At 40.8% G+C, this 26,644-nt stretch overlaps 1 protein-coding gene across 8 annotated transcripts in view; it reads left to right on the plus strand.

Annotated features, from left to right (window-relative positions):
• The window catches only part of palm2akap2 (PALM2 and AKAP2 fusion), a 99,862-nt gene that overhangs the window by 31,604 nt on the left and 41,614 nt on the right, over positions 1 to 26,644 (plus strand). For 6 of the 8 annotated variants that reach the window (XM_076886368.1, XM_014409420.4, XM_076886365.1 and 3 more), the window contains exons 4-8: positions 5,634 to 5,755; positions 18,151 to 18,265; positions 19,058 to 19,079; positions 19,890 to 20,015; positions 20,847 to 21,677. In XM_076886368.1, the coding sequence (XP_076742483.1) occupies positions 5,634 to 5,755; positions 18,151 to 18,265; positions 19,058 to 19,079; positions 19,890 to 20,015; positions 20,847 to 21,677 (1,216 nt within the window). Of the gene's footprint in view, positions 1 to 5,633; positions 5,756 to 18,150; positions 18,266 to 19,057; positions 19,080 to 19,607; positions 19,757 to 19,889; positions 20,016 to 20,846; positions 21,678 to 26,644 lie in introns of those variants that run through there. The other 2 variants (XM_076886370.1, XM_076886369.1) reach the window with 2 other exon arrangements.

The raw sequence follows: 26,644 nt of genomic DNA on the forward strand, positions 1-26,644 counted from the left end.
AACATGGGCAAAACAAAAACATTGATTCAAGACATGTGCACTTTCATTAAAGCATGCAGTGCAGTTCAGCCACTAATTGGGGTTTACAGTAACTCGTATATTTGGTTTTGAGCCCTCTGAAGAGTCGAGTTTTCCAGTTAGGGCTCATCTGCAAAAGGGTGTTTATCATTCTAAGCATATGCATATTTTAAACGTAACATTTTTGAGTGTGTGTGTGTTTGCTTTGAAAGTGCTGATGAATCAGTGCTTCTTTCTAATGTCTGTTTTCTTATTTGACCCGATCTGGGTTATTCTTCACTGAAAGTAATAATCATAACAAATTACACATGACACAAAGTGCTGACATTGCAGACTACTGCGATGACTGCTATTTAGACTAATAGCCACTGTTGTTTTATCAGTGCTGCACTGATGTGCTACAGTGCTATGCTTACCAACTTTTCAGTGGCACTTCAGCTAAGTTTGAATTAGGCTTCTTGCAAATGACAAAACTTTGAAAACATCCATGTTGATGCCACCTACTGGTTTCTGCACTTCTGCTTTGAAGCCTCAGATTCTGGCATCCATCCTTGTTTTGTGAATTCTGAAAATTAAGGAAAGAAATCCCTGTTCAGCTGCGATGAAAGCTTGGTTTACATTTCTAACAGTCAAACTTAATCACGGATGGAGTTGGACTCCACCAAAGGGTCTTTTGTCCCTAATTCTGCTTATAATTTGTATGGACAGAATTTCTAGGCAGAGCTAAGTGTTGAAGGGTGTTCTCAGATGGTCTCGGGAGCTCGACTCTGCTTTTTGCTGATGATGTGATTTTGTTGGCGTTATCGAGCAATGACCTCCAGCTTATATTGGAGTACGGTAGTTTGCAGCCAAGAGTCGAGCTACTTGGATTAAAGTTGGTACCAAGTCTGAAGTTCTCAGCCAAGAAAAGGTAAAGTGGCCACTCAAGTTTCCATCCAAAGTGGCGGCATTTAAGTGTCTTAAACGTGTTCACAGGTGAGTGGTCAGTGTAGTGGGACACTGACAGGGTGATTGATGTGGCATCTGCAGTGATGTAGACAAGTTTGTTAAGGTGAAGAGAGAGCTGAGCAGGAAAGTGAAGTTGTAAATTCCTTGGTCAATCTATTTTTCCACCATTCCCAATCTTCATGACCTGTGGGTATTGACTATAGAAATTTTGGTTACAGGCAGCAGAAATGAGCTTCCTCCAAAGGACACCTGGGCTCTACCTTAGAGATTAGGGGAGAAGCTCCTTCATCTGAGGTGATTCAGGCATCTGTCCCTTCAGTGCCACCTAGGTGAAGTGTCTCGTCTGGCTTGGAAACACCTTGGCCTCCTCTGCTGCCCCTAATAAGCAATTGACAATGCATGGATGGATGGCCATTGCCATGTTATGTATAATGCTATATTATTTGTTTAACAAGAACAGATGTGGTGCATAAATCGGTTAATTCGTGTCATTGTAAATGCTCCAAAAGACACTAAAACAATAAGCATAACTTCAAGTGAATGGCTTGATTGTGCATTTTACCTTACAAGTCTTATGGATGAACTCACATTTGGAGCCAGCCTTAAAGGGTTGTGATAAGTTTGGATTCATTCAAAAGTCATCACAACTCTACTATCCTTCTCATGCTCCCTAAAGATACATGAAAAACCAAGAGAGGTCAGAATGGATCTTAATCTGAATATGTTTGCTCTATCTGCAGAATCCAGCCCCCACTGATCTTTAATGATCTGTGTACTTTTCTTTCATACAACACCAGTAGGCCTGAACTCCAGATGTAATCAGCATCTGGTCACACAGTTCCATTTAATGGCCATTACCTCTAAGTGCCACGCTGCCAGGCAGCATGAAGCAGGCTTTGTTGAGCGCTCTCTGGAGACCCAGTGGCTTGGGAGAGGAAACGGGAACTAGAGCCCAGAGATTTGATAAGGACCTCTGGGCTGCATGATTCAAGCTTCTCAATGGAGGCGATGATGTGAGTCTGGAACTTTGTAAACATCGGCATGACTTCAGAGCAAAGTTTAACCTTGGCCATGAATTCTCTTTTTGAAGCAGTGTCTCCATCTGGGCGTTACATATTTTGATAAATTGGTTATTTCACTTTCTGATGACAAGCACAGACATTCATAACAGCCTGAAACCCTCCCTTTAATAGCCGAGTTCAGAGTGGTTGTGTGTCACAGCTCAACAGGAAATGGAAAGTCTGTTAAACAGCATGAGAGAGAAGCAAAGAGCCGTCTGGTTCTCAGGGGAAACAAGTTATTCACCAATGCTTTTTGATAGCTGAAATGCTACGGAAAGCTGTTATATATATATTATGGTATTGATAAAACTCCACAGTGTTGGTAAGAGGTCAGGCACAAATATAGCCAACAATGCATCTCTGAATAAGTGATGGCTTCTAAATCATATAGAGAATACCGCTGTGATCTCGATGTGGAATGTGGAATTTGCTTAATGAACTTGAAACTAGCTGTTTACTTTAGAAGTTCACTAATGTTTGTGATGGAAAACTGCAGTGCAAGAAAATCAAACATGGATGGGAAAATTTTGCAGAACATAGTTTTTAAATTGTTCGGTTTAACTGATAACCAGGTTGTGCAACTGCCTTTCAAAATATTTCTGTCATACACTCACCAGACACAGTGCAACTTGCTAGCACCTCATGAACCACTTTTCCCCCTTCAGAACTCTTTATTGCACACATTTAACAAGGTGCTGGAAACACTGAGATTGAGATCTGGTGACTGTGGAGGCTATTTGAGTACAGTGAACTCATTGTCATGTTCAAGAAACCTGTTTTAGATGATTTGAGCTTTGCAGCATGCTATACACTGTTGTCATAAAGGGATGGATGAAGTCAGCAGCAACACTCAGGTATGCTATGGTGTTTAAAAGATGCTCAGTTGGTACTAAAGTTACATTTAGTTCAATTGAATTGTTTTATATGGCGCAAAATAACAACAAAGGCTGATTCAAGGTGCTTAGAGCCAAAAGTGTGCTAATAAAAACACCTCCACACAGCAGCCTGAATTGTTGATACAAGGCAGGATGGATCCATTATTTCATGACCTCACCACCTGCATGATGCAGCCAAGATCATGAGACCAGGCAACATTTTTCCAATCGTCTGTTGTTCAATTTTAGTGAGCCCATGAAATTGTAGCCTGTTCTGAGCTGAAAGACGGTGCACACGGTGCAGCCTTCTGCTGTCCATCCCCTTCAAAATTCTGCATGCTGTGCTTTCAGAGATGCTCTGCATCAACCCGTTGCCTGCATATACAATTTGGCCGTTATCATTTGACATTTGCCATCGACGAGGCTTTTTTTCTTTATTGGACCATGTTCTATAAACCCAGAGATCTTTGTGTGGGAAAATTCCAACAGATCAGCACTTTCTGAAATACTCAGGCCAGCCTGTATGGCTCCAACAAACATGTCACTTTCAAAGTCACTTAAATCACCTTTTCCCCATTCTGATGCTCAGTTTGAAATGCTGCAGGTCATTGTGACCATGATTATACATGCTTACATGCACTGACTTGCCACCATGTGAGTTTCTAAATATTTAATTAGGTGTGTGTGTGTGTGTGTGTGTGTGTGTGTGTGTGTGTGTGTGTGTGTGTGTGTGTGTGTGTGTGTGTGTGTGTGTGTGTGTGTGTGTGTGTGCGCACGGTGGGGGGAGTCACACGGGTAATTTTCAGCTCTATGACCTCCAGCCAAGCAACAGTTTGACAGTAAACAGCTAAAAGGTGAATCAGTGTTCCAGCTCCGCTCTGTTGTGGTAACAAAGCAAAGCTCCAGACAGAAACGGAGACATTAATGGCGTAAACAGAGCTCTGGCATTATCTATAAAACATTAAAGAAATCCAGAGCCTGTGTGATGAGAAGATTGGCACCCTGGTTGATTTTCTGTGTTTAATACTGCAAGAACCAGACAAACAAACCTGGGGTTTAATGTGGGGCTTAATCTATATTGTTTATCCATGAAATGTAAACAGGGGGCTACAGGGACCACATGCAGCATGTGGAATTTTTGTGTGCCCAGATATGTCTCTGGGACAAATCTGGAGACAGAAATCGAGACGCAATAAAATACCATAAAACACAGAACAACGTTGTTGGTTTTGTTATTATAAGGCATAGCGAAACAAGAATTGTTTCTTTAGCTTATTAGTATCTTACAAATCATTTAAACAGAAAGAGAGAGACAGTAGAAAATCTGCTTCATATTTTATCCCTGTTTAGTCTAATTTGAGAAATGTTTGTGCACCAAAATACCATCTGTCTCTTCACACAGCAGTAAAATGATCAAAGGAAAATTTTTCACTAAACTGCTTGTTTAGTAAAACTTAATAGAAAAGCACCATGCTCACAGTGAATGTACTTAAATTTCTTTCCCTTTTTGGAAAAAATAAATTTGTTATAGTTCACAGAAAAAAACACCCTTAGTTGAAGAAAACAACCTTGACTGTACATGATGATATTTAGCCGACAAAGCGCTTTTTATAACGTTCCTAACAAAATAACGTTGTTTACATCACGGAGAATGGTTGCTGTAGCTCTCTCGGGCTTGTGGGATTCGCCTTTAACAAAGAGTAGTTTCCTACGAGTAGCAGCTGAGTTCAGAGTTCCTGTGTTACATAAAAACTCCTACATGTTTGGTTATTTGTTCTAGCTGTGCTCGGCAGTGATTAGAGGAATCTAGCCCCCGTAACGGTGCTCCGGTGGCAGTTAACAGCATGTTTAACAAAAACACACTATCACAAAGATGCTGATGTAGTGTTTGATGTAGTCTGCTGATCTCCACAATCTGAACAGGTCGACAACCTTTTCTGCTCTAAACATTCTCATTTGGTCATTTGAGAAGACTCTATGCACCATTAGACCAACTGTATCCAAATAGTAAAGCAGGAGTGTACCATAAAGGCCTTATCAGTTAACAGGCTTCCAATGTGGCTGCCATTTATTAGAGCTAACAGTTACTCACTGGATTGATTTGACAGACAAATAATCACAACCTTTTTGTCAATTATTAATTGATCATTGCCTGGTCAAATAAAGCACTCTGGCATGCTTTATTACATTTTATTTATTACATTTCTTTCTTGTCAGTTCTAGAGTCTAGTGAAAAAACTGCATCTGTGCTTCTAGTTTTTAAACCTTTGCATCTCTATTTCCCACCAACCTCAGTTTATATGCTAAGCCAACCAGCTGTGGAGTCATGGCATCGTGATCTTCTGATCAAACAGGAAAATAGGATAATCTATTCCAAAAGCAGTGGTTAAACTTGTGTGAACTTATCAACTCAGATTGATTGTTACGTATTGGCAGCCTGTCTGTTCTTGTAAATTAGATGGGGATTATCTGCAAACCTTAAGTCTGAGAGTGATTGCACCCTGGTGGGTCATTGCTGGGTCTCCTTCCACCAGTGGTCATCCAGAGGTTGAGAGTATCATATGCTCAGCCTTGTGGACAGCCACTTGCAATTAGTTGCAGACAGCAAAACAAAATTCAATACAATTACCAGTCAACCATGGATTCGTTTCTAGTCACAAGAAGGTTCCCATTCTATTTGTACTCTAGAGTGACTGAGCCGACTGAAACCAGCATTTCTTTGTGTCCTCAGTCCAAAGCTATGCGTGAGCGGTGGCTGCTCCAGGGCATGGGAGTGGAAGAAGAGGAGGCACGGCGGAAACAGCTGGAACAAGATGAAGAGCAAGGGAAGAGGCTGGAAGACATGATACACAGGTACAACACATGCAGTAACGAGGCTTGGGTTTAGTTTGCTCTTCATGGACATTCTGGCAGTGCTGCTGATTATCTTCTGTTGTGGTTAGAGTACAGTGCAGGACATAATACATTTGAAGTGGGATTAAACAAAAGGCAGAGCTGATATTAAACAGATGTAAGCAGCCGATTAGATTAATATTAACAAAAGTTGTCACATCCGTTTTTTTAATACTGAGCTTCTGTTTTTCTTGGTGGCACTCTGCAGCCAATTTGACATATTTCCAAGAATATCAGTTTTATTATCCCTTATAGTTCTAGTCTTATATGTAGTCATCAAATAAGGGCTTTTTTTTTTTTACATCTAATTCACAAAGAACACACTGGACATGCAAAAAAGGGGACATAGGAGGAAGAGAGTGAGATACATTTAAAGAATCAAAATAGAGTGATGTGACTCTTTTTGTGCTTCCTGTCTCTGTGCCTCCGGGAGGAGCTTCCTGATTCCCATCAAGTGTTGCTGTGAGATAGTCACTTATTCCCCAGTGAAGTTGGGGGCATGAGATCATGAATAAAGTGCCAGCCAGTTCTTGCTATTGTGATTCTGGGTGTGAGATTGGGGTTGGGCTGCAGCTTTTCTTTCCTGAGACAGACAGAAAGCAGTAGAAAGCAGAGGCTTTGTCTGATTTCTAGTACTGCTTAATACAAATGTTGTAGACGCTGGTGTGCAATAAAATGAAACTGCACAAAATAAACGAGTGAGGTCTTTTCATTCTGGATACAAATTAAAAATGTAAAAAATATGTCCACATGAGATGGCCTTAATATAATGTTGATATCCCCATATTTGGCAGGACCTGAAAAGATTAGCCTAGTTATAATAATGTATGCATGCTCAATGGTACAGAATTCGTAGTGAGAAGAAAATAGGGGGTTCTCCTCTTTTATTAGGGAAGAGAAACAGGAAGAAGCATGAAGCAGTGGAAACTGTTAATGTTGTATTTGGGAAAAAAGAAAAAGAAGAGGAAAAAATCTTCACAAACTATTCTGCCAACAAAAACTAGCATGGATTCATAAAGAGTAAAGCTTAGCAGCATAGCAGGATAATGGCCTGTAAAAACAAATCAGTTAAAATGCAGTGGAGAGTCGTTGTCTCGTAGCTCGTGTATATGGGTGAGATCAGAGCACGCTCTGGGTGAATTTGGCATCAATGAGTGAGGCTCACTCCACCACCTCATTTATCAAATCTCTGTATGAAAGAGACTCTGTTAGCTACCGTAGGTTATCACTGCTGCCGAAATAACATCAACATGAAGCGTTGTCACGAACTCCAGGATAACATTTGCTCTTCTATAAACCGAACAGCCGTGAATGGTCACAGAGACAGCTTTGTAGGCCAGAGTACAGTTGTGATGGTGAAGCTGCCTCACGTGAATCACTTCATTCAGCTGCAGCTGAATAGAGTTGCTGTCTGATTTTTATTTTTTTTTAATATTGCAGTTGTGGTTTTAATTAGTTACAAAAGCAATTAAACTGTAAGGATTATTGTCTGCAGTCTGGTTTCACTCTCCTACAGTCCAGCCTTTTGAGCTAAATCAACTCCAGCTTTATTTATCTCTGCAACAGGAAAACAAAGTGTTGCACAGCAATCACAAGTGACAGTCAAACTCTAGACAACTGTGTGGCATTGGAGATTTTTTGAATTCTGCATTCTCAAATCCTATAAATACACACTGAGTTAGCACAACCGCAGTTAGCTCCAATAACAGCAACAGTGGGCCAGAAAGTCCTGAAGGCCATACTTTTCTTGATTCCCAGAAAGTTTTGGAGTAAATGTAGAAGTTGGTCAATGCCTTGTTGTCTTGCATACTAATCCTTTGTTTCACAAGGTAGACGGAGACAGACAGAGACAGACAGACAGACAGACAGACAGACAGATAGATAGATAGATAGATAGATAGATAGATGTGAATCAGGGTCTCAGATGGCTGCTGAAAAGTGCTTTAAGAGGAGCTCAGCTGTTTGGCATTAAAGTCTCAAGGCTTTCAGAAAACAAGCTTTTCCAGTGGGTAAAATAAAGCCATAGTGCTTGTGTGTGGGTGTTTGAGGAGTGTCTTTATAGTCACACAAATCCTAAACCTGAAACCCAGTAATGAAAACATTGTACACAAATAAACATGAAAAAATAAGTGTATGGCCACCTGAATGAGAGGCAGATGATGCATCAGAGGAAATTACTTCATAAGTATAATCAAATGGAACTCCCACACAGTCGTGCTTACTGCTGAAATATTTATTAAATTATAACGTTTCAGTCTGCCCGTCCTAGATTGTAGGTAGATTGATACCATATTAGCATTCTCTTTTATACACACACACAGACACACACACGCAGGAGCTAATCAATTATCACATTATCCAATCAGAAAAGCAGATGACTCAGTGATTCAATAAACACTTTAGCAGTAAAGGAGACGGCGTATAAAATTAAACATCAACAGTAGGAAAAAAGTGTGATGTCGTGGTGTGAAGGTGGGAGATATTGGAGGACTTCCTGCTTTTAACACAAACTTCAGTGGACACTTTAAAGACCGAACGAGACAAAGACACAGCAGTTGCTCTTTTAGAGATGCTTGTCTCATTTCATGCACCGGAGAACGAAAGAAGAGGAACAGCTGTGCTGCTTGCTGAGCATTAAATGCAACACAATAAGTGTTATTGGATAGTCCAAAGGAACAGACAAACCACTGAATAAGAATTTGGTAAACATTAGGAAAGTATCAGCACTGACTAGTTTTGACCTTCAACTGGTGATCACGTAAAGTAAAAGGGGGGGTGCAGTGGTATCTTTGTGTAGGCCATTTCATCCACATACAGTACTTGGACAGCACAGACAGGAGGAAGGAGAAGACATTAACTTTGCAGAGCCTGGAGGACACACAGACACAAGGAGACAGAATGAGAGAGTGGAGGCAGCAGTGGTAGTTTTACAGATATCCCTATCATTACATGGACAGCCTAAGTAAACACAGAGAGGAATACAGCACTGTGACCCGAGCTGTACCCACACTGTGCTGCTTTTGGATCATTGCTTGTTTCATGTTGCACAGACAGCGTTGTGCGGATGTCGCTGTCACTGTTGGGGAAATGTGTGGTTTTGTTTTTTATGTACAGCATGTCCTCCTACATATTCAAGACCTGGAGAAATATGGTTTAATCTTTTTTAGAAATCAGAAAATAGCTTCACTAAAAGAATACAGGTTTTGAATTCAAAGGTAGGCCAGCGCAGTCTTTATTTAAACATGTAGCGCGCGTACGTGTGCACAATCTCACATTTCTATTTGTGCACTCGCTAGGACCATTTTCCCTAATTTTCCCAGTAAATCTGCAGTGACCTCCATTGCTCAGCAGATCAATAATGTTCCATCTTTCCATCACCTTGACTAACTATCAATAGATTACCAGACCAGAAAATCTGCAAGTGCAAAAGAGCCAAATGGGGACACATGAGGTCCAGCTGGCAGTCTGACTATAGCAAAATATACTTATTGCAACAAGCCCAGTGAAATGCCCTGTGTTGTGTTACATAACGCTCCAAGAGTATTTGTCTTTTGCCTCGCAGTGACAGTATGAGAGCAGTTTCTATCTGTGCTTCAGTTCAGATCATTCCACGGCAGTTTCAGCTTGCAGAGTTCACCATATCTGCATTTCACAATCACACATTTGCCTCAGCTGTAAAACCAGATGGGACAGAAACCATTTTAGCTTGAGCCAAATGTGACTGCTGTGAAAACAAAGTCTTTCCTCACCAAAACTAAATTAAAGGCCAAAATTAGTCCCTCGGTGTGACATATTTGAGACAAGAACACCAAGCTAGAATCAGCTAGAATAGAATAGTTAGTAAATTCCTTACATTTTGTGGGTGGGACACCAAAAAGGAAAGACTGAATTGTGTTTATTGTGTGCTACGTTGATTTTCTCTTCCACGGATGTTACATTGCAGGTTTCAACATAAATACTTTATAAGTTAAATTTGAGCTAAAACAGTTAACTTGACAGAAAGTAGTCAAAAGTAATTTGGTAAGGGATAAATTTGTTTAGTTTGATAGCAACAATACTTCTACTTCTCAGGTGTAGTGATTTTTTTTTGTAGCTGGACTATCAGCATCTATAAAACAATTCATTAAAGGCCCACATTTAACTCACTAAAAACATCGCTGTCACGGCTGCACAGCAGTCGTGTGGTGAATTGAGAAAATGATCCAAGATGCAGGCACTGACTGGGGTGCGAGTGAATGTTTATTTGCAGAGGTGATAAGGTGACAAAAACAGGAGGAGCAGAGCGGGGAGTAAACCAACCTAAACTGGGGAAAACTAAAGAACTCAACTTAAACCAAACACACACGGGAGGAGGAACAAAATGCACAATGAAAGATGGCGGCAAGACGCAGAATGAACACCGGGTTACACAGAACGATGCAGACAGACATGGCATTAAACAGACAACACGACAGAGAGCTCAGGAAAACACAGGGCTTAAATACACGGGGAGTAATCAGGGAATGGGCCACAGGAGGGAGACACAGCTGGGAGCAATTAGGCTAACGAGACAGGGGAGCGGTAAAACTGAACACACTGACATGAGACATGAACTTTCAGAATAAAACAGGAAACTAACAGACACAGAGAACCAGACAGGACACTGAACTTGACAGGCAGACTCATGAGCAGACACAATAACACCATGGACAGACAGAGGGAACACAGGCAGGCATGAAACAAAAACACTAACACATAGCAAACCTAAACAAAAGACAAAACAGAATAACCGAGAACAAAGAATAATATAAAGAAACACAATACACCGAGTCCTCAGACTCAGGACCATGACAATCGCATAAATTCCTTAAAATCATCAACCTTTTTACTGTTATTTAATACATATACATCTAAAATATAGTGTTTTTAAGGCCATAGACAAACCCTTTTCAATTTGCAGCAAGCTGGGAGAGACAATGTATTTTGTGTTAAATCTACATCATAGGTACATTGTAATTTATGCCTAAATTATGCTTCTGCTGTGAATCTGAGTTTGCGGTGTAGCCCGTTTAAGTAACCATTGCCAGGTCTGCATTTACAACACATAAGTATAAATCCACTGTAAAAAGCCTGCACTTTACACATCAACTTGCACTCCTGTCTGTTTCACTTCCTGTCAGCCATCAGTTTTCCTTCCTTTGCACTCTCATTAGTTAAATTCATCTATAATCATTTATCCAGTCAGCCTCCCCAGTTTATACTCCCTGATGTTTCAGTCTGTCAGTTGCCAGATCATCTGTTTTCCACCAGCTTCTAGTGTCTCCATTGTTCACAGTACAGTAGATCTCATCATGTGTTCATGCTTCCTGCATGTATGACCCCTGCCCAAATTAAAGATTTTGATTATTTCCCCTCATTAATTTGGCGTATATGCTTTGCATTTGTGTCCATACGTCTTGTCTTTTCTTGCTCTCTGTAGCACAATCTGTGACTGTAAACAACTGAGCAGATTAAGACTTATGCAGCATAATGCATCTTTAACTTTGTGTGCGAGCTTTAGCACAGGACAGTTAATCATTCAAGCAGAAAGGATCAAAGAGCTGCATGAGTTACAGCTGCCCCGTGTGGGTGTGTGAATGCAGGCTATAAAATGATCATAACCAAAGAGTAAAAATAAGAGATTACAGAGCTGGAAATGGATCGTGTGCAGCTTGCATCTTCGCCAAGTGATTTGACTCGACAGAACAACACTCAGGAGGGAAACAAGACAAAGTCAGGGTCTGAATATAGATTTCTGGGCCTGTGTGTACAATCTTAAAGAGTGATTTCACTCTTTGACTACATAATGTGTGGGAGTAATGGTTTTGTGAGTTAGCAAATTTGAAATGGGAAGCAGGCGTTTCTTTTGGAGTAGGGAGAAGAAGACGAGAGTCTTCCATCCTACTAACCTATTTATGTGGCTAACTTATGTGTTGTGCTAAATGTTTTTGTTTGTTTGCATTTGAATTTCAAGGCTAGTGATACTAATTGGTGCTGAGTCAGTTTACCAGCCTGCACACTCAGGATGCACACAGAATTAAAAGAACACTGACAAACAATTATATCTCATTAAAACCTTAGAGCACACTATAAACCAGTTATTATAGGCAGCACAGTGGCTCAGTGGTTAACACCATCACATCAAGAAGGGCCTCCATTTGAACCAAGAAACCAAGTTAGGAGCTTTCTGTGTGGAGTTTGCAAGTTCTCTGGTTTCTCCTACCCCTGAAAACCATGCTGTGTTAACCCTGCCTATGTGCAGCCTACCCTACTGTATATGTATTTATACCTTCAACCTCCTCGCTGTTCCAAATATTGAAAAGCTATAAATTGAAGTACAGCTTCACTTATAAATACACGATGTGGTTGGAGCTTCTTCCTCTCTCGTCCTCTCAGTGTGTCATTGCTTTGTGTGTTCCTGTATCTCTGACAGCCTGCGTGCACATGAATGCATGCTCTCACACACACACACACACACTGAAACAGATGTCGGCTCTTCCTCCTCTTGTGTGATGTGGAAAGCAGTTGCTGCTGCCCACCCAGGCGTATCCATGGCAACTGGACTGTGGTTGGCTGACAAGGCGGGGACAGTGACATCACTGGTCTCATTCAAGGAGTGCCACAGAGATAATAATGCTGCTGACTTCTTTTGTAGAAGTGTAGCAGGAGAGTTAAAGTCATGAGCCTGGTTCTCTGTCTTTCCCACCCTAAAACAACTAGCTTTCCAGCTATAAGCACTTCATTTTACTTTTCTTATTTTGTTTTTCTGATTTTCACAAGTCTAAATTTATTTGATGGATATTCTTAATACTAATATGTTAAATATTATGGTGTTTTACTAATAATTAACAAGTAACAGACCTCATATAGAGTCTGGGATTAGGTACAACAGCTGCAGTTTTTCCTCACTGAAAAACTACCAACCAGTGTAACAACCCTCTCACCCAAAACTAAAGTTTACGGAGTTTTATTGTTGGCATGTTAAAGGTTTCCCCACTAGAGGGTGCCAGACACCCACATCACTAATACCAGTGTCACTCTGTCTTTACTTTTTTGCCCGCATTGCATTTGCAAAGAATAGACTAGTTGTGTAAAGGGTGTTTACACAAATGTCCTGACATTGGTTTGAACCAAAGATTTCACATTTGGTGTCACCTCTTCATAAGATTTGTTGCCACTGACATTCAGTCCAGTCCTTTTGTAATTTGGCAAACTTCATCCTCCCTTGCTTTCTTGCCTTAAAAATGGCGACTTGACAGCCACCCTTCCATTGAGACCATTTCTAATGAGGCATCAGTGAACAGTAGATGATTTAGCTGAAGGTCTGGATGCATCTTTTGGGTCCTGTATCAAGATTTTGATATATTTCTTTCCTATTTCTTAAGGAAATTACTTTCAGATGCAACTCATCTAATGTAGATTTTTAGCCCTGTCATTTCTTCATCTGTCCTCCTCTTTTCCAGTTTCCTCAGATTTTTTTAAGCACACATTGCACATCACCCTAAATAACATGTGTGTATAATATATATATATAGATGCTTTCTGCTATTGGCTCTTTTGGGAATCACGTTGTTAATACAGAAAATACTATTTTCTATCTGTCGAACTGTTATCTTTGCTATTTCCCATAGATTCAACAGAAAAAAAGTGAATAAATTATGGTTGTTTTTTTTGTTTTGTTTGTTTGTTTTTTACAAACAAAGTGCCTAAGGATATAATTTAAAAGTGAATAAAGCAAGAACTTTGAAAGACCTTTAGAAAGCCTGATTACTTGGAAATAAAATATAAAGAAATGAGACTTTTGCACTATACCGTACACTACCTGACATTGTTAAAATGTAGCAGGATGAGAAAACTGTGTCCAATGTCCTGGCAAAAGTCTTGCTTCTCTTCCATTTTGACAAGACCTCTTGCAGCTCAGAGGAAGCTGAAGTAAAATCCTTTTCCCACTAGAAAGGAAATGAGCTCTGGGGGAGCTGGAATAAGCAGTCACATGAGTGGCAATAGCTTGTAGAGACATCTACTGTGGTTAGATAATACTTACTGTAGGTAAAAGCAAAAGATTTGGGAATCTTTAATTTCCTGTGTACCACTGTACAGTTTATGTGTGAGTGATCTAAACGCCACAGTACTCTGTATGTTTAGACTCTTTAGATTTTTAAACCAATATTTTATCTTTAATTTGCAACAGTGTTTTTTCTTGGGTATTTTGACTTCCAGATGCCAGTTTAGTTGTGACGTTTGACAGGATAACATCTGGAAGTTTGATACTCTGACACCTATGTGGGAGTGCATGGTACTGAGTCACAATTATTCAGTGTATCTGAGCAAAGAATGAACAGTGTGACTTCATCACAAATCACAGTAAGTTCAGTTTATTCAGTAGCCATATTTATACAATCAGCTCTGGCCTCTTGAGTGCTAATTAGACGTGTCACTAATTACATTTCTCCAGCTTGTACAATTTTCAGTTCCATCAGGTGTCAGCAATATAAAAACAGTTTGACAGATGTTAAAGTAAATTGCTTTACTTCAATTCAGTCATTCTGAAAAATATAAAAGTTTAATTAAAAATGTTTTAGTAGGTTAGAATTGCAGAAAAAAAAACGTGTGAATATAATCAGGGACACTGTAACAGTTTACATTAAGGTAGTTGTTTCTTTGCATTCATATAAGTAATATATTCGCTCCTTATTAAGCAAGCATTTATGCCTTATTCTGCATCATGACTACAGTTTGCTTACCGTCCAAATCGTTCCACAGACGATGCCATCTCTCATCTCCTCCACACATCACTCACTCACTTGGACACTAGAAGGGGGAATTATGTTAAAATGCTCTTCATAGACTACAGCTCTGCATTTAACACCATAATTCCCTCCACACTCACCACCAAGCTGGAGCATCTGGGACTCAGCTCATCTATGTGTCAGTGGATCTCCAACTTCCTAACTGGCAGACCACAGGCAGTAAGGATGGGCGGACATGTCTCAGCCTCCACCACTCTCAGCACTGGAGCCCCCCAGGGGTGTGTTCTGAGCCCCCTGCTGTACTCTTTGTACACATATGACTGTGTGGCCACTACCAGCTCCACCACCATCATCAAGTTTGCTGACGACACCGTCGTGGTGGGCCTGATCTCTGATAACAACGAGACGGCCTACCTGAAGGAGATTAGGAATCTGGAGAACTGGTGCCAGAGGAACAACCTCCTTCTAAACGTCAGTAAGACAAAGGAGCTGATAGTGGACTTCAGCACTAAGCAGGAGAGGAACTACCAGACCCCCGTCATCAACGAGTGCCCAGTGGAGAGAGTGGACAGCTTCAAATACCTCGGAGTTCACATCACGCAGGACCTGTCATGGTCCTGTCACATCAACACCGTGGTGAAAAAGGCCCGACAGCGTCTCTACCACCTCAGACGCTTGAGAGACTTCCAACTGCCCTCCAAGGTGCTCAGGAACTTTTACTCGTGCACCATAGAGAGCATCCTGACGGGAAACATCTTAACCTGGTTCGGGAACAGCACCATGCAGGACAGACGAGCTCTAGAGAGGGTTGTGCGATCAGCTGAGCGCACCATCCGCTCCGAGCTCCCTGACCTGCACTCAATCTACAGCGGGCGGTGCTGGACCAAGGCCAGGAAGATCGTGAAGGACCTCAGCCATCCCAACAACAGACTGTTCTCTCTGCTGAGGTCAGGAAAGCGATTCCGCTCCCTGAAGACCAACACAGAGAGACTGAGGAGCTTCTTCCCGCAGGCGATACGGTCTCTCAATCACACCACCACACAGTACTGACCCACACATACAGTTCTTACACACACACTGGACATTCTGGACATTGTTTTCACTTCATCACTTAAATCACGCTGCTGTTATTGTGTATATATTTATTTATATTTCTTCATACATTCTTATATAGTTCTATATTGTGTATTTTGTTGTACAGTTATTTTATTTTCAACTTTGATTTATATATTTTATCTTATTCTTTCCCAGTTAAATTTACCCTTCATTCTAATTTGTGTTGTACAGTTATTTCATTTTTAACCTTAATTTATATTTTATTCCTTCCTAGTTAAATTTACCCTTTTTAATTTTTCATATTTATTTCCTATCTCATTCATAGCCTTTTCCTTTTTTGTTTTCTTTAGGTCACGAGCAGTTGTCCAAGCATTTCACTACATATCGTACTGTGTATGACTGTGTACGTGACAAATAAAATTTGAATTTGAATTTGACTTATACCTCTAGTCGTGAGAAAGATCTTACTTTGAATGGGGAACAGATTCTGAATTAGAAAGACCTCATTTAGAGTTATTTGTAGTTAGTTTTGTTACATAAGAAGAGATCATATTTAGTTAGTGCTACTAAGACTAATGTGGTGCTACTCACAGACTGTAAAGTTGGTACCTCTTTATAAAGCCGTTTTCTGTTTGGAAATAGGAGTCATTCAGAAAAATGTTGGTGTAAAGAAGTGGCTTACAGTGACTTTTACGGAAACATAATCCCACATACCAGATTTTAAAAATCCCAGCTAATTGCTTTAAGAAAGAAGAAAAAAGAAGAAAAAAATGTGATTATTTTGAACTGTGAGTCATGCTAATCGACTCAAATGGACGCTAAGAATAAAAATATGGAGTTAGAAAAAGCTCAAAGGTCACTTATAGTAATTAGCTTTTGTACCTTAAAATAACGTGTGGCCTTTTTCTATTTTTTCCACGTTGTGACTTTGCAATATCGCACATTGTTCTTTCATAAACAGATAAAACTGATTGTATGACATATTCATATGATCATTTTTAGACATTCATGCTAAGATTAGTGTGCTACTTGAAAAAATAATGATTACACATTGTGGTGCAGTCCTTGCCTCTAAGTTCAGTGTTGAGTAATTGTTTCTCCTACCATCAAGGCTAGAGTTAAAGATAGAGGATCGCTGTATTTATAAATAACTGACTGCGGTCATTTCTTCCAAATATGAAGATGGGAGAAAATGCTCACAAGTTACTTAAAACTTAATAAGCTAAATAAATCAAAAAAAAGCCCCAAATGTTCCACTTCATCATGAGTCAGATATGCTGTATTATGATCATCGGTACACACTGATAAGATGCTGGGGCTTTACAGAATACAACAGCTGCCTTGTATTTTGCAATATTTGTTACATGTTTTCTGTAGCAAAGGCAGACCTGTTATTTTGGAGTACCCAGACCCCTGAACTGTATTATTTCAAGCAACACTGACTCACCGGCACAGTTAATTAACAGCACAGTTACATAAGCTAATTATTTTGCTAAGAAACTAGTTTTCACAGGAAAGCAACATTTCACATAGAAGTACTAAAAAACTGATTTTTGCAATCTGCATATTTACCGCATCAATAAAAAAAGGTTCATGAGCTCATATGAATGAAGTGTCTTTGAGCCTCACAGTAAGTCTTTGTACTGCTGCAGTGCTCTTCAGTTTGCTGAAGGTGAACCTGGGTAGCAACGCTGACAGACGGTGATGTATAGACTGTGTTTTTCCTTTTTTTAAAAAAATTATTTCAGGTTTTCAAGTGACTATTGACAATACAGTGAAAGATTTTCAAAGCAAATCCTCCAAAATATCTAATCAGATATATGTGGTCTACTCATTCTAACAATCAGTGCACTTGTTTCTGTAAACTCCTTCAGATAAGATAAAGTGTTCATGGTCGAAGGTGCAAACGGGACGACTGACCTCTACTAATTCTTGACTACTCCGGAAGAATTGTTGCTAGCATTGTTGTGAGCCATAATGTGTCTTTTACATGATGTCACACACATTGACTCACAAATTCCTGATGTCCCAGAGGATTGTATCCTGAAGTAAGGAAGCTTGGTCCTCCTCCCTTACTGCTTCCTAGTATTGTTGTTGCATCCATCTCTTAAATGTCCACGTCAGCATTATGTGTGTACTTCCATGTGAACATTTTAGGTGCAATTTAAAGGATGGCAGTAATGACTTAACAGTCCTTAACGGCCATTTGTTTAAAAGAAGTTATAATTAACTGAATGCATTTGCATTGCATTAAGCCCTCTGAATAGCAAAAGCAAAAACATGTTGTTATCATAGCAACAGAGAGAAATGGTTCATAAACCTGCTGAAGGAGGATGTGGAGTTTTTCCTGTTGTACAAAGCTTTTAACCAGATGATGGCATGTTTTTCTTTGCAAGTTCTTTAAAACCTACCATATCTACCTGGTCGTTTCTCATGTTAAGCATCTGGATGATATGCTGATGAAAATTGTGAACCTGACAATGAGCCACAGTTAACTTTGGATTTGTCTCTTGTGTTTTTGTGTATTTATAGGCTCGAGTCTGAAATCGGTGCACTCGAAAGTGAAGAGTCTCAGATTTCAGCCAAGGAGCAAGTTCTTCGAGAACGCCTGAAGGAGACAGAGCGCTCGATAGAAGAGCTGCAGAAGGTATAAAAACATGAAGTGATTCAGGCATTGTTGAATCAATACAGACTTACTATACCCCAGCCCTGCTCAGGATGTGCAAGTCTTCTTTTAGTAGTTCAACAGCTCATTTTAATTTACCAGCTGTGCTTTAGGTCACGGTAAATGGTATTCCGAATAAACTAACAAGTAAACAAACTGCATTAAAAGTGCTCAAAAAAGATGGTCGTGCAATGTGTGATGAAAATGTTTTTTGACTCCGATGATAAACAAGAAATGTGAGTGATCCCTTTTGCACTTCTGCATCGCTACTGCTATTTGACCACTGGAACATGCCCATCTTCAGTTTCATATTGATTCTCAAAAATGCACTGTAATCAAACATTAGCTTTTGTTTTTGTTTCATGTTGACAATAGTCAGTTATAATTAGAGCTGCAGCTATGACCCAAGCACCTAACACCAGTCTTCAGTGGAGGAGTGCATAGTTTCTGAGACTGAAAGTGGCACACTGGGTTATGAGTCCTTTTTTTCCCACACTCATAAGGTTGTGCACTGTAGATTTATCCCCCAGGGTCAGTTTCTCAGTGGAAACTTCTATTTCCTGCACATTTTCAGGCCACATCAATGCAATCCTTGCTCAGTAGCCATTCTATTTACCACATTTAGCTCCTTAGAGTTTGTTCTCATCCCCAAACTTGTTGGACTCAAGTAGCACCGAAAGTAGTAAACACAAAAATACAGAATTGACTGCTGGTGCACACTTTCCCCCAAAAAACGAAGTTCAAACTTCTTTTTTTGTCTTTTCTCTCTTTCAGAGTCTGATGTCGCAGGATCAAGGTATGCTCAATGACACCCGTGCCAGCCTACAAACATAGACATGTTAACTGAAACTGCACAGAGTGAGGTGTGTGTGATGTGTGCATTTGTGTGTGTGGATAATAGTCTCGCTGAGGCAGGAGAGATGCAAGCCAGAGCTCGCTCCTGAACCCCCAAACACACACTAGCAGAAACTACATAGACACCGGCATGAAAAAACACTCAAAGAGCGCGCGGCTCAGCGAGACTATTGAAGCTCACACACACACACACACACACACACACACACACACACACACACACACACACGCGCGCGCACGCGCACAAGGCCATGACTCTGCAGCCTGCAGTCACTGGCTTTATCCTCATCCCATTCACCAGCAAGCCCTGTAAGCCCCAAAAGCTTTGTTCCTGCTGTCACACACACACATAGACACACAAGAACACACACAAAGCAGTAACATATACACAAATACGGACACACACACACACTTCTGCTGCATAAGCAACGAACCTCAGGGGTACTAGAGTTGCTGCGGACAGAGAAACAGAGCTGAGGAGAGTTAGATGGTGTGTATGGGCGGGTGGATGTGTTGAATAGAGGCGGGCAGGGTCACACATGGGTGTGGTTAGTTACCCTGTTGTGAGGCCGGACTGTTTGTGTGTTTTTGTATCAGGGTGGACTCCACATCATTGAGGTGTGTGTATGCGTGAATACCCGGTGTGTGTTTGTGTGTATTGGCATGTAGCTAATGTAAGTGTGTGTGTGTGACTCACAGCCTCACAGCTTCATCTCATTGTCATTTCCCCTCCTGTGCTCCTGCTCACTAGATGCCACTGGCTGCATGTCTGCTCCTCTCTCGGACCGCATGGACCCCGATCCCAACCACCTCGCCCTGGCCACGCAGCACCAGACTGGCCCACCTGCCCTGGGCGACAACGCCAGACCAAGACCTGGTAAGACTAAGGGAGGAGAGGAGGGTAAGGGAGGGGGAGGGGGTGGAGAAGAGAAGAGAAGAGTGAGGGAGGGAGGAAGGGAGGACAGGACAGGACAGTTCTGGGCCTTAGCCAAGTTGGATTATAACCTGCATAAACTCACACGGAGTCTGAAGCGGCACCGATACGTTTTCTCTAAACTAATCAAATCTCATAAACTTTTTTAAGTTAACTTAACCACATGTATGGAAGCACATGGGCTTCGGTGCTTTTCATGATTGTCTGTATTAGAAAACGTGGAAATTTAATTATAATAATGTAATGGATTATGTATTAGTAGGTGCTAACACAAGGTCAGCTTTGTATCGGTTGCGGAAGCCACATTATTCTTTACACAGGGAAGATACTGAGAGCATGGGGAAACTATTAACATAGCTTTTTACTTATCACCTTTAAAAAAAAAAGTAGGGGGAAACATAAGTTTCACTACTATGCTTCACAATGCTGCAGATTTTGAGGTAAGGAAAGATCCATATTTGTAGAATGCCAAACCATTTGTTCAGGCTTTGATCGAGATATTTTCCTTTTATAGTTTGATTCATTTTTGAGAATAAAATAAAATCCTGGTTATGTGTTTTTTACTAATTGCACATTTAGCATTAAACAGAAAACACTATGTCCCTGTCCTCACGCCTCACTTCATCCACTTTTTTCCCTCCCATCATCCCCCCTTCCCTTTCCTCACTCCAATCCCAAACCCCTCCACTGGTCCCCCACCCCTTCACTCTTCCTTCCTTGTTCCCCACTCCCTTTTTGCATCAAATCTTCCCTTCTCCCTTCCCTCCTTAACAGCCATGTTTGCCATGGAGATCAACGTGCAGCACGACCCGCAGACTGGTGAGCAGCGCATCCTCTCGGCCAACCGCGTGAACCCGTTGGATGCAGCTTCACGTGGGGTCAAAGTCTACGACGATGGCAGAAAAGTGGTCTATGAGGTCACTTCCTCTGGGGGCGTGTCCACCACCACCGTAGAGAATGGCTGGAGCTCTGAGCAGGTTGACCAGCTGATCCAGAGAGCTGCCAGACCTGTAGTACGAGGCGGGGACGGCGGGAGGGGTCAGGTGACAGTGACTCCAGCTGCCCCACAGGCATATGTTTCTCCAGCAGATGTTGATGATCTGTCCCCACCCTCCTGTGCCCCGCCATCCATCCCTTCTAGCCCACCAGCCCAGGTTACACTCCAGAGGGAAAGCCGTCTGGGCATGATGCCCCCCTCCTCTGCTGCCGTCACGACCCAACCAACATCCTCAGGCCACCCGGGCACCGAGCTCACTTCCCCGCCCCAGGCGAGCGTGGAGCACCCAGTCACCATGGTGTTCCTCGGCTACCAGGACGTTGAAGACATGAGCGAGAGCAGACAACTGTTGGGATTCGACGGCGCTGTGAAGGCTGAGGTTGTTCTCATCGATGAAGATGATGAGAAATCACTGAGAGAGAAAACAGTCACCGACATCTCCGTCATCGACGGCACAGCAGCAGACCTCGTGTCGGGCCGGCCAGTCACGTCTGAAGCTGTCAGCACCGAACTGTCTTCTGATGGCCGTGAGCCTGACAGTACCTCCTCGCCCCCTGCAAATCCAGAAGCCAACACGGTCCCCCCACCCGGCCTCACCCCTGCTACAGGTACAGACAAGAGGAAACGCTGCCAGTGCTGCATCCTCATGTGACTGAATCTTCTCCCTTCTTCCACCCTTTTATTATTACCCTCTTCTCCTCTGTCTTTGGATGATTACTAACAGAAGCCCTGCCTTCCTCCTCCTCCACCTCTGGACTCTGATCGGCTGGCACACTCATACACGCATACACGCTCTTGTCTGACTGTTGACTTTTTACTCAGTTGCATTACCACCTCTACATCTCTTCTCTTTCATTATCCTCTCTGTCAACACGGAGGCTCTTTCTTTCCATCTGCCGTCTCCTTAGACAACACAGAATATTTTGGAAATTCATGCAGGAAGCAAGCTGCTGTATTGCTGCTATACTTGTGGTGAAATCAGACAGAGAGATGGACAAAATTGATACCGGTTGACAAACAGCTTAAAGAGGGTCATACAAAGCCAATCTCAGCGGTCAGTAAGACTTTATGGACAATCAACTCACATTGATATGCTCTCTAACCAAACAGTATGTCTGGTTCTAAGGACAATCAAACAGCTCATCTCCTTTACTAAGCCAGTTCATAAAATATTAAAAAAGACAAACACAGCCTCAGTTATATATATTTTTTTTACTTCTTTACTCATTCACAACCCTCCTGCTGTTGTTTTAACACATAAGACACATAAACAACCACACACGCGACATACAAACTCAAACAACCAACTCCTTTCCTTGCGCAGTCTCTCACTGATGAGGAAGGAAAGGTGGGTACTCGTTGCCTTGGTTTCTTTATGTGCCTCTTTCATTCTACCACACTGATAGTCCTAACAGAGATTAGAAGTAATTAGATATTAATTTCTTTTTTTAATTAGCTAGCTAAATTTTTTTTTGTTTTTTGAAACTTAAAGGACTCTGAATTGTTGAGACAATGTTTTCCTCCAATGGGAAAGCGAGTCTTTGATGCTGTAGTTAATTTCTCTCTCTTTCTCTCATCCATCTGTCTCCATCTTCCTCTCTCTCTGTCGCTCGTTCTCTCTGGTGTTTCCTCCATCGACTTCAGCTATTCCACTGCTGAGGTCATTTCCTCTGATTCTGGCACTTCCTAACTCAACAGCCAATGAGAAGCTGTGGAACACCTTTTGGCAGCCATTAGGATCTGCACAGTCAATTTTCCAGTGTTTCAAAACACTACAGAGCACAGGAAGCTAAGGGCAGCTTAACAAACACTCTGGCAGTGAGGGAACACGCATTTATACCTATAGAAACAACCACTAACAGCCTGGGCACAAACATGTGAATAATGAATATTAACGAGCACTACCACTACTAAATTACAACTATAATAGCTGTGCTCAAATGAGCTTTTAGACAGTGATCATGTGCAAATTACAATCAGCGGTTTTTTGTCCATTAAATTCACTTCATTGTCTCCACCAGAGATCCATTATACTCTTTCAAGTGCAAAGAGACTGAAAACACTGCCAGCTGTTGCTATAGCCGTCAACCAGGCCCTCGTTTACAAGGGTGCTACAAATTATCAAGGCCTGGTTGTCATTATAACATAGTATATGTTACACTGCATTGGCTTGTTTTCAGAAAAATCTCTCAAAAGCAGCAATTGTGCTCATTCAGTTGAACGATAATGGATGCTCTGGAACGACTTTACTTCATTTCAAGTGTCTTTCATGTTGGGTAGAACAGGGAGGATGGTGGTGCTCAATATAGATCTTTTGAAAAGATTTTTGGAGAGTTAATGATTACACTTTGCCATTGTACCCTGCAGAGAGACAAATGAATGAGGTCACTGAAGCTATAGGGACCAGATGAAGCACGTGATTGAAGGAAATGACTGCGCTTTTTCGGCCATGTTGGAAGGTTCTTATGACCCAGATAATTAGATTTAGGGGTATTCTGTGGCTCAGGTGTGCCCCTTGATATAGGAACTATAAACATCATGAATATAACTAAATCTAAAACACAGAACGGAACCTAAACTATTTAACTCAAGGGAATAAATTGGACACAGGATGCTAAACAATCTCTTTTTTTTGAGTGCACTATTTTTCTTTCTTTCTTTTTTTTTTGCTTTACTCATCCTGATTCTACTGAAGAACATAGTGTTTTTTTTCCACACTGTGTACCAACTCTGATCATCACAAATAAGAAACAAAATAGTATTTAACAAAAACTAGCAGATTTCAATAATTGCTTATTTTCTTATGTGGCTCTGTGCACAGCCATACATCCTTTTAATAAACATGCTTCAGTGTGATTGGCCACCGCTGGTGTCAGTCAGTCCAGCTGGCTGTGTGATTGGCTCGTCTGGTTTCCAGTGTAGATACAGAATGTAAATATGCTCTATATTCTATTTAGTGATGATTTTATTTTCCACATCTATATAGAGATCAAGAGATAATTATAGTTATTATGGTACTAGGCATTGTTAGAATGTCCTGTGATACCATATAATGACTGTATGAGTGCACACACGAGAGCTTTGTATAATTTCATTCTCTCACTTCACTGCTGTGTGTATTATTAACAGCACCCATCTTATGACCACCACAAGCTTTTTTTGGCCAACAATAAAATAGCCAGATGTACTAGACATAATTATTTTATTTATCTGCACAGGACAAGCGTGAAGGCTGGAGACATTTGCCTGTTCAGATTTACTGAAACATGAACAATTACCTATAGCTATTTGTTTTTAAATAGTGAGGACACTATGCAGAGAAGGGTTTTAAGGAAAGTATAATGTTAGTTTCACTAAAGTGTGAAGGTGATAGGGAGTAAAGCAGAGCAAAGAAAAGAAAGAAACACCTATAAATGAAAATACAAACCCCAAAATAGCAAGACGGATCTTGATATCAGAACCTGACTGATCCAGTTTGCTTGTTTGGGAATGTGCCTGTGTTTTTTATGTAGTGCAAAGAGGTATACAGTGTATGGACAACAAATCTGTTGAGTTTACCAGCCCCACTGCCACGCCTGCAGTACTCCTCTGACTCTGTAGGGGTCTCTGTTTTCCTGTCTGCCTGCCCTCATGATTGTATGCACTGTTAAAACAGAAAGGAGCCATTTTCTATTGTTCACACTTCTCTCTCTCTCTCTCTCTCTCTGGTTATGACTTCACACCGTACTCCAGTCTTCACTCTCACTCTCTCGCTCTGTCTTTTCTGATGTCTGTATCTTCTCTCTATCTTTGGTCAATAAAGCTGAGTTTCTCCAGTTCCCCCCTGCTGTCTCTCGCTTGTTGTTCTTTCCATCTATAACTAACATTCACTTTTTTATTGGCTGCTGACAATGAGAGTACAAGCTGTCCTTACTGCACCCAGCTGTTATAATACCCACTGCCACTAACGAGCACGCACATTGTGTTTTCAGTGGTCACCTAAGACACTTTACAGACCAGTATATATATCTCAGTTGTGATGGGTTTTTAATAGCATCCCTTTAAACTATACTGAATATAAATACATTTAAAATGCAGTCGGTCAGTGTGAAGGAGAGGAAGGTGTATGGTTGCCTATAATTCATACAAAGAATTTTAAAAACAGTTTCAATAAGTTAGAAATTAGAGTCACTGTGTAGATGCACATTAGAATAATTGCATAGTATTAGTTACAAATATTCTATACACAACTATTACAAAATACAACAAAATCTTGAAAATATGGATTAACTGAATGCACAAAATGCATCATTTACAACATTTTTTTTAATGTGAAATGGTTTGAATTTTGAAGTGGCCTAACTGAGACACAGTAACTGGCCTAACACAGACACTGTAACATGGTGTGAGTCTGTTCCTACAAAAAATATCAGCATATTAATATAAGATGCTGTGCAAGTTTTTTTTATGGATTTCTTTTACAGTATGACTTATCACTGTTTATGAAAATCTGCTCTAGTAGTGCTGCAACAGTCCTACAGGGAGAGATACTGGGAGTATGTGATATCTAATAAAATGATATGATTCAAAAGAAAAGGTTGATAAGACAAGTGTTAAGAAAGCATTCAGATTCCGTGAGTAAAAGTACTAATTTTACACTCTAAAAGTACTACATTACAGGTAAAACTATAAATGGGACAGTGTATTTATAGCTACAAGAGAAAGAAAAACACTGGTATATATTTAGCATCTCAGTTCTACAACAGTCGGTGTAGGTTGGAGCTAATCATTAATCATTTTATTTACTGGTGCTCTAAATATGTGCTTGCAAGTCACACTAATCATCTTTTTTTTAACTGGAAAGAAATAACACTACTGACAAACATCCATCATCAGGCACAATACTTTCTCCAAGCAAAAGTTCAAACCAATAAATTGTAACAAATGAAAATTTCTGTTTCACATGTATACGATTTGGGGTAGTTCAATCTATAACAAAGCATGATACTGTGCAAGCTGAGCACAGCTACATTCCACCATTGGGCACAACCTCAGGAAGGTAAGTATTTGAGAAGGTAGATAAGAAGGAATGTAGGAAGGAGGGCAGAATGACTGACAAGCGAATTTACTTTTAGGAAAGTAGCGGGCAGTTACAAGGAAGTACAAGTACACTAAACAGTACACTAATAAACAGAATCACTTGTCCACTCATCTGATTTTATTGACAACTCACAACTTCACAACAGTAAAAGAAAAGGGTGAGGTAGAGAAAAAGAACCTGTCACACTATGAATTTTGCACTACAGAAACATGGACAAATAGTGCTCATAAAGCAAACTCCTGTAGGACTCTATAGAGATTTTACACAGCAGTTGTGCTGTATCATCTTTCCTAATAGTTTGTGTTTATATTGGTTTGCAAATCTTTTCCATAAGATATAATTCAGGGTGATAAATGATTCTCTTAGGGAAGTTGTGACAACCAGTATCTTGAAATAGCAATCAGGTTGCATACACACTCTCAGTGCACAGGATGGGTGTGTATTGTGTGATAATCAACAGTAATTGACTTATCTTTAGCCAATGGCAGCCTAGTG

The sequence above is a fragment of the Maylandia zebra genome, linkage group LG7 (assembly GCF_041146795.1).
Source record: "Maylandia zebra isolate NMK-2024a linkage group LG7, Mzebra_GT3a, whole genome shotgun sequence".
Lineage (NCBI taxonomy): Eukaryota > Metazoa > Chordata > Actinopteri > Cichliformes > Cichlidae > Maylandia > Maylandia zebra.